The 17,405-nt window shown below is 44.8% G+C and overlaps 1 protein-coding gene across 4 annotated transcripts; it reads right to left on the bottom strand.

The window, feature by feature from the left end:
- Window positions 1–286: 286 nt before the first annotated feature.
- Window positions 287–14,568, bottom strand: LOC144701508 (uncharacterized). 4 transcript variants are annotated; one of them, XR_013581014.1, is made up of 6 exons: window positions 14,398–14,568; window positions 14,214–14,297; window positions 13,868–13,896; window positions 13,646–13,768; window positions 573–736; window positions 287–490 (listed from the first exon to the last, which is right to left on the bottom strand). XR_013581014.1 is itself a non-coding variant. In XM_078573318.1 (6 exons), the coding sequence occupies exons 2-5, from the start codon at window positions 14,263–14,265 to the stop codon at window positions 588–590; spliced, it is 270 nt and encodes an 89-aa protein (XP_078429444.1). In that variant the 5' UTR covers window positions 14,266–14,297; window positions 14,398–14,568; the 3' UTR covers window positions 287–490; window positions 573–587. The 4 variants fall into 4 exon arrangements, 2 of the variants coding, with proteins under 2 accessions (XP_078429444.1, XP_078429443.1); XM_078573318.1 differs by having other exon boundaries at window positions 573–653; XR_013581015.1 differs by having other exon boundaries at window positions 13,868–14,568.
- Between the last annotated feature and the right edge of the window lie 2,837 nt (window positions 14,569–17,405).

The raw sequence follows: 17,405 nt of genomic DNA, 5'->3' as shown, positions 1-17,405 counted from the left end.
TTCTGTTATTTCTTGTAGAACATGATAAGTATTAGCTAGATATTTTGTTGGTCATATGTTAATTTAATATGGTAGTAATATATAATTGTAGAGGTTGTGGAACATAGGACATGATGTTAAAAAAAATTAGGAGCATTACTCATTAGCCATTATTATTTCCATTTTTCATTATTAAATCGCAGTGTTTATATCATAATTTTTATAAGTGATGTGAAGTTTTTATTATATTGTCCACGCTATGTATATTTCTAAATTTTAGAAAATTGTGTACTTCTGAGGCCAAATATCATGCTGGAACAATATGAGATACTAATATTGATTGTTTACCTTTACATTCTCTACATTCACTACATATAATATTAAGAAGCTTAAAACAATCATTTTGCAACAAAAGAAGATTGTTCTGTAATCTTTTGCCTTTAAAGTATGTCCTTCATCACTGTATTTATTTTCTCCATGCCTCCATCAACGGTTTGTACTTAGTCATGACCTACACAGTCAAAGACAATAAATAAAACACAACACTTATTTAAAATATGAATTATACAGGCGACGATGTAAGGAATGTGTACCTCGACATGATGCAACTACCCCATCTTCATCATTCCCACCATCCGAAGCCAACTTGGCATCAATGTATCGTCGCTAATTGTCTGCATGGAGCCAAAATTTCACAATGATCCGTGTTTCAATGATTATTGGTGATAGACATGCTCCTTGTATGTCACTAGCATTCCTGGCAGATAAAATGCGTTCAGCAAGAGAGCTTGTTGCACCAACGTACAATAATTCTCTTGCGGTAGCGAAAAATGAAAGGAAGGGTTTTGCCCTTGTGTTGGCCCACTAAGATAGTGGTGTGAAGACTCCCTCATCAGTCACAACCTCTGTCCTATATTTACTGAACTTGTCTAAGGCTGACCTCATAATGCCGATGTGTCGGACTTTTTGCATTGTGCTCTTCCTTTTGGGATATCCGTTTTAACGAGACTAGCCATTGCATGTGATTGCAAGTCACGTGGCAAGAGAGATTGTATATAGGTGATGGCTGACTCTCTAACGCCCTCACGGAGCATGGACCCTTTGTCAAATGGTTCCATTAATGCCGCTATAGTGATTGCTTCATTCGCCCATAGGAGTTCTGCATAATGCGTCAACTTGCATTCCATTGCTTTGCACGTTTGCACCATGTAGTAGTGATCCCCTTCATACTGCCATACACAGGATAAGAAGGTTCCCTCTTCAATTTTTTGGACTACCTCCGCCATATGGCATAGAAAATCATTGATGATAAATAGCACGTCACATATGGTCGACGCCTATATCAGTCAAACATGATCTGTAGACATAGAGAACCGCCCAAGAATGCGACAAAATTCTTTCATCAACTCCCACTCATTCTTTGACATCTTCATCGACTTCCCTTTTCCAGTAAAATTGATGTAGGACGACTAGGAAATGGGTGACTAGAGAGACGGAGAAATGATAAGGACGGAGGGAAGGCAATTGATGGATTGGGTAAGGGAGGGATAAAACAGCCCACAGAAATCCACATGGTCGAATTCAGAGTTTAAAACCGATGAAATACTGGTGGTGCAGCTCCGATCCTTGTCGAGGGTGGGAGTACTGTCTTCACTCACCGAGATGATGCAGAAGCACGGAAAATCAATATCCGAATTCGCGTCATGAGGGAAACTCACGAATGAGAGAGAATTTGGGGAAATCTAAACCAAATCAAATCTGACGGGGGTGGAGACTTCTCGAGAAATACTGGACGAGGAACACTTCGACACCAATGAGTTCAAGAGTACCTCAGCACCGTAGTGCGTGAAGAGGCTGCGGAGAATTCTGATCGTGATGAGACTGGGCGAATTCGGGCGTTGAATGGTCCACTGGATGAGAGAGTCTAGGCTTTCTGGGCGTTGTACGGTCCTGGCAGAAAGCGCGACGATTGACGGGCGCTTCGATGCGGGGTCGCGGATCCAACTGCGCGCTCAGTTGGCGGGGGTCAGGGGGGGGGGTCGCCCCTTGCGGGGTGCGCGGTAGCGCCCTGACACCAAAACGGTACGCACGATGTGCTGTGGCGCCGACGGCGTCCCGGACGTGGGTGGCCCGATTGGAGGCCTGCACGGCGTCACTAGCACGGGCGGTCGGTGGCGACGCGGGGCCGTTGGGTGGCCTAGAACCTTGGCGCAGAATGGCCAAGCGCTAGGGTGTGGGGTCGGCCTGGCGCTAGGGCGTTGGGCGGCCTTGCGCCTGGTCGCGGGGCAGCCTGGCGCTCGGGTGCTGGGTGGCCTTGTGCCTAGGCGCGGGTGGCCTGGCGCTAGGACGCGGGGGCGGCCTTGTGCTAGGGCACTGGGCGGCCTTGCGCCTAGGCGCGGGCCGCCTGGCACTAGGGCGCGGGGGCGGCTTGGCGCTAGGGCACTGGGCGGCCTTGCGCCTGGGCGCAGGGTGGCATGGCGCTAGGGCGCAAGGTGGAAAGGACGAGAGAAGAGAGGGTGAGAAAGAGAGAGGGTGTGACAAAGGACGAAGGAGATGAAAGAGCGGGAGGGTGGCCGGTGACGACGATGACGGCGGTGGCGGCGGTGGCGGCGGCGGTAGGAGTGGAGAAGGGATAGGGGAGGCTGGGCAGTCCTCTAATAAGAGGTAAAACAAACTCAATTCTTGAATAATGACTGCCAATTGTTTCTTGAAATAATGGCCTATACATATAGGCCTTGGAGGAAAGAGAAAATACAACTTAAAGATGTGAAATTAAAGATGAGAAATTAAAGATGCAAGACGTGCTTCATGTCACGCCAAGGGGCAGTTGTTGATTTGCTGTTGGTGAAGTGTCATGATGTGCAAAGGAGCGTGCGTCTGTGCAGACGTGCGTAGCGGAGACGGTTGCGGCGTGTCCGTGGCAGAGGTGTTGATGTCAGTTGACTGTGGTGGTGTGTCCGTGGCTGAGACGTTGACTTCGGTTGATGGCGGCGGTGCGTTCGGTGTCAATGTGATGGCGTCCATGCCACCGATTCCCTCGGGTGCAAAGAACTCGACTCTGTCGAGTAAGCGTCAGGAGACTCCAGCGGGAACACCAAGTCTGGTCATAGGCAAGCTAGGTCATCTTCCGTGATCCACGTGTCGTCCGTTTATGCTTTGCCCTGCCAACGAACAAGAAACTTCCGCACTGTCCCACCTTTGGTGAAGGTGATTACCTCGTCCAGTATATCCTTGATATTCTCTTGCCAGTCAGAATGTAGTGAAGGAGGAGTGGACACATCAAACTCACTCACTGAGAAGTCCGAGGGTAGAGGAGGGCCATTAGATGAAAGAGGTGGGGCTTTGAATCTGACTAAATCCGAGATATTGAAAGTTGTGCTTATCCCCCACGTGGAGGGTATGTCAACGACATAGGCATTTTCTCTTACTCGTTTGAGGATTGTAAATGGGCCGGAACTACGAGCATGAAGCTTAGTAGCCCGCTTGGAAGAGAATCTCTCCGGCCTAACCCGCACCATCACCATGTCACCTTCTTTAAATTCACAAAAACGCCAGTGTAAATCTGCGGTCTGTTTGTATGAGGTGTTGCTATTAATGATGCGTGTATGAATTTCCTCATGCAGACATCTAATATGACTTGCGAACTCATGACCATCATCTGAGACTCTGGTACGTGGTAACATGGGTGTAAGGTCAGTGAGTGTACGAGGTGAATGACCATGCACTATCTCAAATGGACTCATGTCGGTAGTACGGTTGACTGACGCGTTGTAGGCAAACTCGGCACGCAGAATGATAGAATCCCAAGACTTAAGGTTGTCTCCCACCAGCGATTTTAATAGGTTGCCAAGGCTCCTATTAACGACCTCGGTTTGTCCATCACTTTGGGGGTCAAAAGCCGTGGAAATCTTGAGCTTCGTCCCCAAAAGATGCCAAAGAGTCTTCCAAAAGTAGCTAGTGAATCGGACATCTCTGTCAGAGACTATGCTTTTTGGAAGTCCATGGAGACGGACAACTTCATTGAAATACAGTTGAGCGACATGAGAGGCATCAGAAGTTTTAAAACAAGGAATGAAATGGGCTATTTTCGAAAAATGATCCACAACTACCATGATGGAATCATAGCGTTTGTTCGTCCTTGGAAGTCCTAAAACAAAGTCGATGCTCACATCCTCCCAAGGTTTCTGAGGAATTGGTAGAGGGGTATATAGGCTGGTGTTCTATTTGACCTGCTTGGCGAGAGCACACACGCGACATTGGGAAACTATATTGGCTACGTCTCGCTTGAGGGATGGCCAAAAGAACCTATGCACAACCATAGCGATGGTTTTATCTCTCCCAAAATGACCACTAAGGCCACCGGCATGCGTTTCCCACACAAGAAAAGCCCTAAGAGAGAACTGTGGGATGCATAGGCGACGATCATGAAATGAAAATCCATTTTCTAAGATATAATCTTGATTTTCAAGAGTCGGGTAATTGCCTAAAGTCTGTAGAATAGGAGCAAAATCCGGGCAATCAGGCTATTGATCTGTTCAAATCCGACAACTTCTACCTTCATAACGTTCAAGAGGTGGACACGTCTACTAAGGGCATCGGCTACTCGGTTCTCGACTCCCCTTTTGTGTTTAAGGATGAAGGTATATGACTGAATAAATTCAACCCACTTAACATGTCTAGAATTTAATTTCTGCTGAGAATAGAGATACTTTAGAGCTTCATGATCGGAGTAGAGAACGAATTCCCTAGAGAGCAAGTAGTGACACCAATGACGTAAAGATTGAACAATTGCGTAGAACTCTTTATCATAGGTGGAATATTTGAGTTTAGCGTCATTCAATTTCTCACCAAAGAAAGCTATGGGTGATTCTCTTGACTCAAGACTCCACCAATTCCTAGTCCCGAAGCGTCACAGGCGATCTCAAACACTTTATCGAAATCGGGTAAACGGAGAATAGGGGCTTGGGTCATCTTAAGCTTAATATCATCAAAGGATTTCTGCGCTAAATCAGTCCATTCGAAATGATTTCCCTTTAAACACTCGATCATGGGTGCCATTATAGTACTAAAATTTGAGATGAATCACCTATAGAAAGTGACTAATCTGTGAAAACTACGAACATCATGGACATTCTTGGGAGTCAGCCATTGTGTGATGGCTTCTATTTTGGTCGGATCGACAGAAACTCCACGTGTTGACATGATAAAACCTAGGAAAGAGACATGATCGACAAGAAATGAACACTTTTTAGGATGTGCATATAACGTTTCATTTTTCAGGACCTCACACACTAGACGTAAGTGATGGATATGGTCGGGTTTTGATTTGCTGTAAATAAGAATATCGTCAAAATAAGCTACGACAAAGTTTCCTATGAATGGCCTAAGAATGTGGTTCATCAACCGCTGGAAAATACTGGGTGCGTTCGATAGACCAAAGGGCATGACCTTCCATTCATATAACCCATCCTTTATCTTGAAGGCAGTTTTTCACTCATCTCCTGGACGGATACGGACCTGGTGATATCCACTCTTAAGATCGATTTTGGAGAAAATCCTCGAACCAGCCATCATATCAAACATATCATCAATGCGACGAATGGGAAACCTATATTTGACGGTAATCTTGTTGATGGCTCTACTATCAATGCACATGCGCCAGCTCCTGTCCTTTTTGGGAGCTAGTAGTGCGGGGACGGCGCATGGGCTGAAGCTCTCCTGAATGAATCCCTCGTCCAAGAGTTCTTGGACTTGGCACTGAAGCTCCTTGTACTGCTTGGGATCCATACGATAGTGGGGAAGATTCGGCAAGGAGGATCCGGGAACGAAATCAATGGCATGGTGGATTTGTCGCATAGGAGGTAACTCCTTGGGTAAGTCCTTGGGGAAGACACTTTTGAATTCAGCTAGTAATTTGGAAACTTCCGGTGGTGGTGATGTGGAATCCTCAGAGGGATGATCGAGAATCATGGCTAAGCAAATGGACATTTTGCTATCTATCTCCTTCTGAAATTGGCGACGGCTAAGAATGCATAGACCTAAGGAAGGAGATTTTGGCGAAGGCTTTTGTGGACTTTGGGTATAAGGATGCCACATAATTTTCTTTCCCTGATGGATGAATGAACAAGTGTTGCTCCTACCGAAAAGATGTACATCGTTATCATACAGCCAAGGGCGGCCGAGGATAATGCTGCCCACCTTCATGGGTAGCACATCGCACAATACGTCTTCCTCGTAAGATAGAACCTTCAAAGGAAGACGACATTGGTTCTTTACGGGAATCGAGGTACATCAATCCAGGAGACATAATACGGGTTAGGATGGTTGATTAGAGGTAATCCCAAACGTGACATCATGACATCGGATACGACGTTTATACAACTGCCGCTGTCTACGATTGTTTTGCACATCTTGTCACGAATCTTAAAATATGTATAGAATATGGACATCCTCAAAGCGGAATTATCGATTGAAGGCTGAGTAAGGGTACATCGGACAACTCCCCTAACAGATGTAGATGGATCCCGATGAGGAAGGGTTTTGGTGGGCAATTGGTGATACCAATGAAGCCCACTAAATCTTCCTCGGACACGAATTCATCTTCGACGTAGCTATCTACTCTATATTCTTCCTCGTCGATAGGCTGATCATCTATGATAGGGGTGTTATCGGAGGACTCCTGACCTATATGTAGGGCTCGTGATGGACATTGGGAAGCTCTATGACCACGACCCTGGCATTTAAAACAGGTCAAGCCGGAGGGACCGATATGTGCGGGATTGGGTTGAAGAGGGGCTCTAGCGATGGACTCGAGGGAAGGAGATGTACGAGTATTTGGCATAGTAGAGGATGGAGTCAGAGCTGAAGGGCGGTGCTCGGTGGTAGTGCGAGTGGGAGTCGGAATGGGAGGGCCGGAGGAGCTAACGGAGGAGAGCGTTGGATTGTACGGTTGGGATGAGAGGGATTGGATAAGTGCGACCGATCGGTAAGAGCAAAGCGATTGTACACGGGAGTATGGTATAAGTTCTGACAAAGTTCTAAGTCCTCTACAATCTGATTGGCCTGCTCGAGAGTCGTGGCCTTACATACAAGCAATTCCATCTCCAAATAAGGGTTAAGACCAGTCCTAAAATGAGAAATAATGACTCGAGGGTTTTCTTCAACTCGACACCTCATATAGAATTCCTCAAATTGAGTGATATACTCGGAGATGGGGCATCTACCCTGCTGTAGTTTGTGCCATTGGTCAAGAAGGTTATCTAAATAAGCAAGTGGGACGTATTTCTCACGCAGTTTGTGCTTCATTTGGGGCCAAGTATCTATGGGTGCCTCACGACGGTTATAAATCGAAAATTCAAGATTCTCCCAAAATATTTTCGCTTGTCCCCCTAATCTCATCTCGGCGTATTGGACTTTCTACCACTCTAGCATATTGTACCACTTGAAATAACTACTCAATTTGGACTCCCAATCAAGATACTCTTTAGGATCCCTAGATCCCTCGTAGTATGGAACATCGACTTTGATGCTACGCTGAATTTGCTGCCACTGGTTGTCATGATCCGCACGTCGGTGATCGCGAGGGGGAACCACATCCTCGGGTGGAAAAGGATCATTCCCGTTCGGACGATTCCCGTTCCATCCACGATGTCTATCATTAGGCGAATAAGGATCATTCTGTGGGGATAATTCCTATCGCGCTCTAGGATCCTCTCTTCCGGTGGATGGTAATCGTCTCGTGGTAGACAATTTCCATCATGCACCCGGGCTCTATCCACAGGAGGATAGGGATCGTTCCATGGGGGACGATTCCTATCCTGATCTGGGGTCCTAGGCTCGGGCGGATAGTAATCGTCTCGACGATTCCTATCACGGACCGGAGTGCAAATCTCCGAAGGAATCAAATCGTCTCGTTCGGGACAATTCTGATTTCAGCTTCCGGATCTATCCTCGGGTCGTATAGGATCATCAAGGTCACGATGATTCCTATCACGATCTCGAGATATAGGATCAGGTGGATAATGATCTTCGCGATCACGGCGATGTTGGTCAAGACCTCTATTCTTGAGTTGGTACATCCGTTCACTAATTGCATCGATTGAACTGGTTAGAAGGTTGTCCATGTTGGTAATTCGTGTATTCATGTCATGAAAACCATTCTGAACAGTGTCTAACACATGATCGATGTCCCCTCGAGAGGAGGCCGGTGGGACGGACGAAGACAACTCATGGATGGGGATGGACACATCACGACCATCTTGGGGTTGGTCTGTCATTGGAGCGGAGACGCGTTTGCCTGAACGCAGATGCATGCAATGGGACTAATGCAATGACGACTGCTACGATGGCGGAAATGAGAGGGCTGACACAGGTTAGGCTCTGATACCAATTTGATGTAGGACGACTAGGAAATGGATGACTGGAGAGACGGAGAAATGATAAGGACGGAGGGAAGGCAATGGATGGATTGGGTAAGGGAGGGATAAAACAGCCCACAGAAATCCACACGGTCAAAGTCGGAGTTTAAAACCGATGAAATATTGGTGGTGCAGCTCCGATCCTCGTCGAGGGCGGGAGTATTGTCTTCACTCACCGCGATGATGCAGAATAACCGAAAATCAATATCCAAATTCATGTCATCGGGAAATTCAAGAACGAGAGAGAATTTGGGGAAATCCAAACCAAATCAAATCTGACGGCGGTGGAGACTTCTCGAGAAATACTGGACGTGGAATACTTTGACACCAAAGATTTCAGGCATCCCTCAGCACCGTAGTGTGTGAAGAGGCTGCAGGGAATGCTGATTGTGATGAGACTGGGCAAATTCGGGCGTTGAATGGTCCACTGTACGAGAGAGTTTGGGCATTCAGGCGTTGTACAGCCCTGGCAAAAAGCATGACGATTGACAGACGCTTCGATGCGAGGTCGCGGATCCAACTACGCGCTCAGTTGGCGGGGGGTCAGGGGGGGGGGTCGCCCCCTTGCGGGGTGCGGGGAAAGGCCCTGACACCAGAGCGGTATGCACGATGTGCTGTGGCACCGACGGCATCCCAGACGTGGGCGGCCGGATTGGAGGCCTGCACGTCATCACTAGCACGCGGCGGTCGGTGACGCTGGCCGCGGTGGCCTAGAACCTGGCGAATGGCCAGGCGCTAGGGTGTGGGGTCGGCCTGGCGCTAGGGCGTTGGGCGGCCTTGCGCCTGGTCGCGGGGCAGCCTGGCATTAGGGCGTGGGGCGGCCGGGTGCTCGGGTGCTGGGCGGCCTTGCACGTGGGCGCGAGCGGCTTGGTGCTAGGGCGCGGGGGCGGCCTGGCGCTAGGGCGCTGGGCGGCCTTGTGCCTGGGCGCAGGCCGCCTGGCACTAGGGCGCGGGGTTGGCCTGGCGCTAGGGCGCTGGGCAGCCTTGCGCCTGGGCGCGGGCGACCTGGCACTAGGGCGTGGGGGTGGCCTGGCGCTAGGGCGCTTGGCGGCCTTGCGCCTGGGCGCGGGGTGGCCCTGAGCTAGGGTGCAAGGTGGAAAGGACAAGAGAAGAGAGGGTGAGGAAGAGAGAGGGTGAGACAAAGGAAGAAGGAGACGAAAGAGCGGGAGGGTGGCCGGCGACGACGATGACGGTGGCGGTGGCGGCGATAGGAGTGGAGAAGGGATAGGGGAGGCTGGGCAGTGCTCCAAGAAGAGTTAAAACAAACTCAATTCTTGAATTACAACTGCCTAACTGTTTCTTGAAACAATGGCCTATACATATAGGCCTTGGAGGAAAGAGAAAATACAACTTAAAGACGAGAAATTAAAGACGCAAGACGTGCTTTGTCACGCCAAGGGGCAGTTGTTGATTTGCTGTTGGCGATGTGTCATGATACGCAAAGGAGCGTGCGTGTGCGGAGACGTGCGTAGCGGAGACGGTTGCGGCGTGTTCGTGGCGAAGGTGTTGATGTCGGTTGACTATGGCGGTGTGTCCGTGGCGGAGACATTGACTTCGGTTGATGGCGGCAGCACGTCCGGTGTTGATGCGATGGCGTCCACGCCACCAAAAATTCTTCGCCACTTCATCAATGACATCATGTTTCTTCATGGCAGCGCATAACATAGCATATGTGTTGTTCTAGCGGGTCGGACAGTCCAATATGCCCATGTTACTAACTTCAACTTCAGGGTCGTCTTCACATGTTTTCATGTACTCTTGTCGTTGAGCAAAGCTTTGAATGCAACACACTAGCATCCGCAACTTCGCTACTTCATCACCTTAATTTAACAAACGATGTGCTCCATCATTGTCTTCATCCGTTGAGAGTATATCTCCATAAAAGTTATCTTGTCACTATCAAATTTTTTAGCGTTCATGCCCACATCGCCTTCTTCAAGCTCTATTGCTTGGGCTGACGGAATGCCAAAGCGTTTAATTGCCACTTGGAATACAATGTTAAATATGTGTGCGACACATGGGACGTGTCGTTTGGCACTAAAAGTCGGGTTAATGCTCTTTATCTTCTTTGCAATCACTGACAACATCCTCTTGTTAGCAGAGATGTTATAAATAGTCATATTGTAGACCTGCATAAATACATGTTATGCATAAAACCATATGTTGAGCTAAAAAGATATGTTTGTTTTTGAATGATGACTTTTTGTCGGAGGCATAATTCTTCCAGAACCTAGAGAACGATGGATGCCATGGTACCCATCGTGCTTGCCAAGGATCTCTCAGATCGCAAGTAATAGCTCCCAACACACCCACTTCTTGTCAGCCAATGAACGGTAATGCCGATAAGGACAGTAGCGTTCTTCAGAGTCCAAGTGTCCACCGTGTGGGACACTAGCGCGATGATATCCCATAACTTCTTAAAGTCTTCCTTCATGTGGCCATGCATTTGGATTGTTCACTGCTTTATGACCTTTGCACTCGGGGGGTCCAAGTCCAACTGTGGCGCGTAGCGCCAAAACTCTTTGAATGCAACATTCTGAATGATGTTCCATGGGGAATCAATTAAGCATGTGAAACATGCAATACCATTCTTCATCTCATCAGGGGTGTACCCTTTTAGAGGCCCTCGTCGGATTGCCCCCCATGTGGTTGGTCATCCATGGCCTCGGTTATAAGCGCCTGCAGCTTATCGACCATGCCCTTAAGCTCCTCATGACAAGCAGGATGACAAGATTTAGAATGTCTCCAAAATTCATTAGTGCTCTTGTCAGATTTACACTTGATTGCTTTTTTCTTACTGTGCGAGTTCTTCTCATGACACAATCTGCATGCATAATACCCATCACCAATATGTACAAGGTAGTCTATGCTGACTGATCAGTTTGATCATGAATGACTGTCTGCACCGCGAGATGTTCCGATGTTGATATCCTGATGACCTTGGGATCCTGCCCCAGAGGAGTCTTGGGCAGTGCATTATTTCTAGATATGTTCATTCTTCTGAGAAGCATAAGTCAGTTATCAACGTTGCATTCTATTAGATTACATTAACAAATTATGATATGATATGCTTGAAAGTATAAACAAGAAAGACAATATTGAAAATTTATACAATGACAAACATAGATAAAAGCAAGAGTAATCTAAGAATGGTAAGAAAAAAATAATCAGAAAGAGAAGACAAATAAGACATCAGTAATGAATAAGACAATAAAGATAAAAGGGAATCATGAGAGAGAGTAGATGAAGGAGAAACAGAAGTAGGAGAAGAGATGAAGAAAAACAGGGAGAAGAAGAGAAGAGGAAAAAGGAGAGGCAGAAGAGAAGAAGAAAAAGGAGAAGGACAGGAGAAAATGAAAAAGGAGGAGGAGAAGGGAAGAGGAAAAAGGAGGAGGAGACGATAAGAGGAAAAAGTAGGAGAAGAGAAGAGGAAAAAGGAGGAGAAAAGAAGTTGAAAAAGGAGGAGAAGAGAAGAAGACAAAAAAGGTGGAGAAGAGAAAAAGGAGGCTAAGAGAAGAAGAAAAAGGAGGACAAGAGAAGAGGCTAAAAAAGAGGAGAAGAGAAGAATAAAAAGGAGGACAAGAGAAAAGGAAAAAGAAGAAGTAAAGAAGAGGAAAAAGGGGGAGGAGAAGAGAGGAGCAAAAAGGAGAGGAGAAGAGAAAAGGAGGAGAAGAGAAGAAGATAAAGAAGGAGAAGATAAGAGGATATGGAAAAAGGACAAAAGAAGAATAAAAAGGAGGAGAAGAGACGAGGTAAAAGGAGGAGGAAAAAAGAGGAAAAAGAGGAAGGGAAGAAGAAAACGGAGGAGATGAAAAGAGGGAAAAAAAGAGAAGAAGAAAAGAGGAAAGAGGGAGGGGAAGAGAACAAGAAAAAGGTGGAGGTGAAGAGAAGAGGAAAAAAGAGGAGAAGAAAAACAAGGAGGAGAAGAAAAGAGGGAAAAGGAGGGGAAGAGAAGAAGAGAAAGAAGGAAAAGAGAACAAGAATAAGGAGGACAAGAGAAGAAGAAAAAAATAGGATAAGAGAAGAAGAAAAAGAAGGAGAAGATAAGAGGAAAAGGAGGAGAAAAGAAGTAGAAGAAAATGAAGGAGGAGAATAGAAGAGGAAAAAAGAAGGAGAAGAGAAGAAGAAAAAGGAGGAGAAAAGAAGTAGAAGAAAATGAAGGAGGAGAATAGAAGAGGAAAAAAGAAGGAGAAGAGAAGAAGAAAAAGGAGGAGAAAAGAAGAAGAAGAAAACGAAGGAGGAGAATAGAAGAGGAAAAAAGAAGGAGAAGAGAAGAAGAAAAAGGAGGAGAAGAGAAAAAGAAAAAGGAGGAGAAGAGAAAAAGAAAAAGGAGGAGAAGAAGATAAAATGAAAAAAGAGGAGGAGAAAAGAAAAAGAAAAAAGAGGAGAAGAAAAGACGAAAAGGAGGAGAAGAAAAGAGGAAAAGGAGGAGAAGAGAAGATGAAAAAGGACGAGAATAGAAGATGAAAAAGGAGGAGAAGAGGAGGAAAAAGGAGGAGAAGAATATGCTGGTATACGAAATCAATGAAAAATGATGACATCAAACGTGTATATAAAATCAATTAACAAAAATCATGAATGAAGAAGAATAATAAGAAGAAAAAGAGAGAGGAGAAAAGAAGAAGAAGAAGAACAAGAAGAGTAAATGCAACTTCACCACTGAATAGTTAGGAACAGAGAGCTGCAACAGCCTCATTAAGTGATACGATCCGACATCGCATCTACGAACGTCGGCCCAGGCCCACATGGGGGGCCCACTAGCGGAACCTATTTCAACTACTCAGCAAGAGGAGGTCAGCAGTCTTGACCTGGTAAGTGCTTCACGCACCCTTCTGCTTCAATGCCCCTTCTGACCCTCCTTGTTGCAGACGACCATTCTTGCTCGAGAGCGGCATCAAGAACAAGTCCAGACGGCGTCAATCCCGTCTGCTCGGAGGCGTCGTCCATTCCGCCTACTACCCCCTCCCCTCCTTCTATCACCCTATCTTCTTCTACCTTTCTCAGACATTGTGTACTTGGACATTGTTAAGTCTATCTATTCATCTGAGTAGTCAGAGCTTAACATTAAGCAATAAACAAGAAGCCATCTCTGAACTATTATGCAAACAGACCAGCCAAAATAACTACAAAGTATGTCATCAAGCAGGTATATTAAATAAATGAACAAAATCACGAATCAAGGCACCGTAGAGCTGAAGCCATTTGAGCCCAAAATGGCTTGTATTGATGCTCATGGCTTGAAAAATTACTTGGTTTCTGTTGCCCGTTGAACAAAAAAGTTTCCCATGCTTGTCAGCCTTTCTGGCATGAATCGACACGAGAGGAACACAAAGGCAACTTGAAAGCATTCCAATCTCCGTGGCTTCCAAATGCTGCAAATAAATGCAATATGAACAACAATCAGAACTACAAAAGAACTCCATAATGAAACATAATTCAATATGGAAAGGCAGACCATGCTGGAAATCGACCTGAATCAATGGAGACACGGGCCTATCCTCTGCCATGCCGCAAGAGACATTCAACTTAAAAAGAGAATTAGAGGAAGAAAAGGAAGAAGAGGAAGAAGAGAAATAATATGAAGAATATGAAGAATATGATGAATAAGAATAAAAACAAAAAGAAGAAGAAGAAGATAATCAGCGGAAGAAGAAGAAGAATAGAAAGAAGAAGAAGAAGAAGAGAGAATTAGAGGAAGAAGAAGGGGAAGAAGAGGAAGAGGGGGAAGAAGGGGAAGAAGAAGAGGATGAAGGAGGTGGAGAAGAAGAAGCCGAACGGCCGAACAAGAAGAAAACGAAGAAGAAGAGAACTACTGACCAGTGCTGCAGCCGTCGGCCAATGCAGTCCACCATCCGCCATCCGCCGCCATCCGCCAATAGTTTCAAAAATTTCAAACGGAACCTAAGCCATCCGAGATCAATATTCAATATCCAGATATCGAAAAAAAACCAGATAACAGAAATTTTATTTCTTGTGTCGGGTTCAGCATCCGTCTCAATACCATAATCTGCTACCAGTATCGGGATGGGAGATTCTTAGTTGAGGGAAGGGAGAGAGAGGTAGGGGGAGAAAATGGAGAGAGACAGAGAGAGAAAGAGAGGACGAGAGAAGAATTTTTAACTGAAGAGAGAAAGAGAGGGAGAAAAAAAGGGAGAAAGAGAGAAAGAGAGGAAGTGAGAGAAAGGGAGAAAGATAGAAAGAGAGGGAGAAAGAGGAGATATGTAGAGTGAAAGAAAGGGAGAGAGAAGAGAGGTGTAGAGGGAACAAGAGGGAGAGAAAAAGGGAGAAAGAGAGATGTAGAGAGAAAGAGAGGGAGAGAGAAAGAGAGATGTAGAGAGAAAGAGTGGGAGAGAGAAAAAGAGAAAGAAATAGTATCAACAAGATTCCAAGTTATTCATCAAAGATCTACGCTAACCTTCTTCAAAGATGTTGGTTTTTGGAACTGAAGTTGGGGGAACAGGAGTACAAAATGAGTTTTCGTTTGATTCAAATCATGCTCTAGCAATTGGTTGGCAAAATACAAGCCTCTACCTGAGAGAGCATAGGTGGAACTATGGATCTATTCTGTTTTTTTTTTAAATTCATATATCTATTATTCCGTAAATTACTTAATGGCATGAACTAATATCGTAAACCTAGTTAAACTTTGCAAAAGGACTTGTGAATAATGTGTCCACAGTTAAAATCTGCGTAAGATACCTCTCTATTTCACAAGTTTGTAATTTTGATGCAGACAATTGAATACATTGGGAGACGACATAAAGAATGCGGCAAAGACATCCATACTACCTGGATTGTAATGTGACGAGGAAGAGATGGAGGAAGAATAAAATCGATATGAAGAGAGAAACAAGAGAAGAGATGGTGACAGAAACAACATCAACATAAAAGAAATTCAGGCAGAGATGGAAGACGGCATGAAGAATGCAGGATAGACATATGTTCTATCTTCAAATTGTAGTGTGGCGAGCAAGACAGGGAAGAAGAATTGAAGCTAAATGAAGAGCTATACAAAAAGAAGACATGGAGACAGATGCAACATCGACAGAAGACAATTACAGATAACTAAATACAGTGGAGGATGACATAAGGATTTATTGGCATTGAGGAGAAAGGAAGTACCGTTCATCTCCTGAGTTGGTTAAAAATCTGCAAAGTTGAGCAAAAACAGGAAAGCGATTGCAGAATATTCAAGTCAACAGATCCCTACCCCAGAAATCTTATGTAAATGGTGTCTTATTGCACAAAGGGAAAACATAAACAATAACTGCCCTAACTTTCAGTGTGATACACCAGGTCCTGTATCGTCAGCTACATATAGTGTAAGCTTGTATCCGTAGAGTCTTTGATCAAAGCAGCTGAAGGCGACCGGGGAAACCAATACATAAAATGGGGAGAAACTAAGAATTCATGTGATAGAACAGAGTTCAATAATCTAGAAGCAATGACATCAAAAGAGATGCATGAAAAGCACAAAACACCAAAAATCCAGAAGCGGTGGCATCAAACGAAATGCAGGAAAAGCCCAAAACACCAAAAATCCAGAAGCGATGGCATCAAAAGAAATGCATGAAAAGCCCAAAACAGCAAAAAACAAAAAAAATTGTAGCCAACAAGAAGCTGAGGCACAAGATACTATTGATCATATCCGAGGGCAGCATATCAAAGCCACACAAGAGCTAAGCAATACAGTTCTGCTATCATCATATATTCATTTCCCTCCCTAGGCGATTGATGCTAACTCTCATCCAATTCAGCTGTATTTGGAACTGGCTTTGGGGAAACAGGAGTATACTATGTGCAGCTAATTGGTAACGTATCTGTTGTGTCACTGGAAGCATAGGTTTCAGTCATGACCACTGTGATTATGATTGTGTCCAGCTATCTCCCGAAAATAACATGGAATATGAAAATCAAAAGGATAGTAGAGTCATTTCAACATTACAATCAAATAAAGAGCTAAGAAAATTTTTCATAAGAAAATATTTTTCCCATATAGACTATATTCCAAATTCTCTGTTGCAAGATCAACATATACATCTTTACAATTACATAATCATCTTTTTGGTGTAAATGACAGATTCACAGGATTAAACCACAGTGGGAACGTGGATCCCAACAGAGCTGCAAGCGCAAAGGCAACAAGATACCAAAAATCGCAAAGGGGAGAACGAGAAGAAGTACCACACTATCGGCAGCATGGTCAATGTGTCAAACACTCGCGACCTTCAATACACTTCATGATAAGAAAGATATCAGCAAGCAAAGAAGCTACACGCAGAAGATAAAATCCCTAGAACAAGTTCGTACAAGGAGGCATTGAAGAAGAAAAACAAAAAGCATGGACGAAGCCAATGCAAATTCCCCTTAACGAGAATGACCAAGCATGCATATCGTTCAAATTTCAAAATCTACCAGTCACAGCAATATTCTATCAATCATGTATGATCGTAGGGCATCTTAAACAATGTATCCTCACATTTATATCAATGAAGAATTTATAAAAAAGAAGATAGATAGCTAGATAGATAGGTAGATCGATAGCTAGATAGATAGATAGATAGCTAGCTAGCTAGCTAGATAGATAGATAGATAGCTAGATAGATAGATAGATCGATAGGTAGATAGATAGGTAGATAGATAGATAGATAGATAGCTAGCTAGATAGATAGATAGATAGATAGATAGACAGACAGATCGATAGATAGACAGACAGATAGATAGATAGACAGATAGATAGATAGATAGATAGATACATAGATAGTCTGAAAAATCACGTGTATTCAAGAATTAAAAAGTCTGAAAAACTGGGGGCTCACCGAGGGACCAAAGATTTATATACATTCTGTTAAAATAGTCACATGGCAGAAACCTCCAACGGGTATTCTCAAGCTTAACATTGATGGAGCTTCTAAAGGCAATCCTGGATAAAGTGCAGGAGGAGGAGTAATCAGAGATGAAAGAGGTTTCGTGGTAGCTGCATTTTCAAAAGACTACAAAGTGCAAACG

The sequence above is a fragment of the Wolffia australiana genome, chromosome 3 (assembly GCF_029677425.1).
Source record: "Wolffia australiana isolate 7733 chromosome 3, ASM2967742v1".
In the NCBI taxonomy this organism is placed as follows: Eukaryota; Viridiplantae; Streptophyta; class Magnoliopsida; order Alismatales; family Araceae; genus Wolffia; species Wolffia australiana.
Note: the sequence above shows the minus strand (reverse complement) of the source record. Positions and strands in the feature narration are given on the sequence as shown.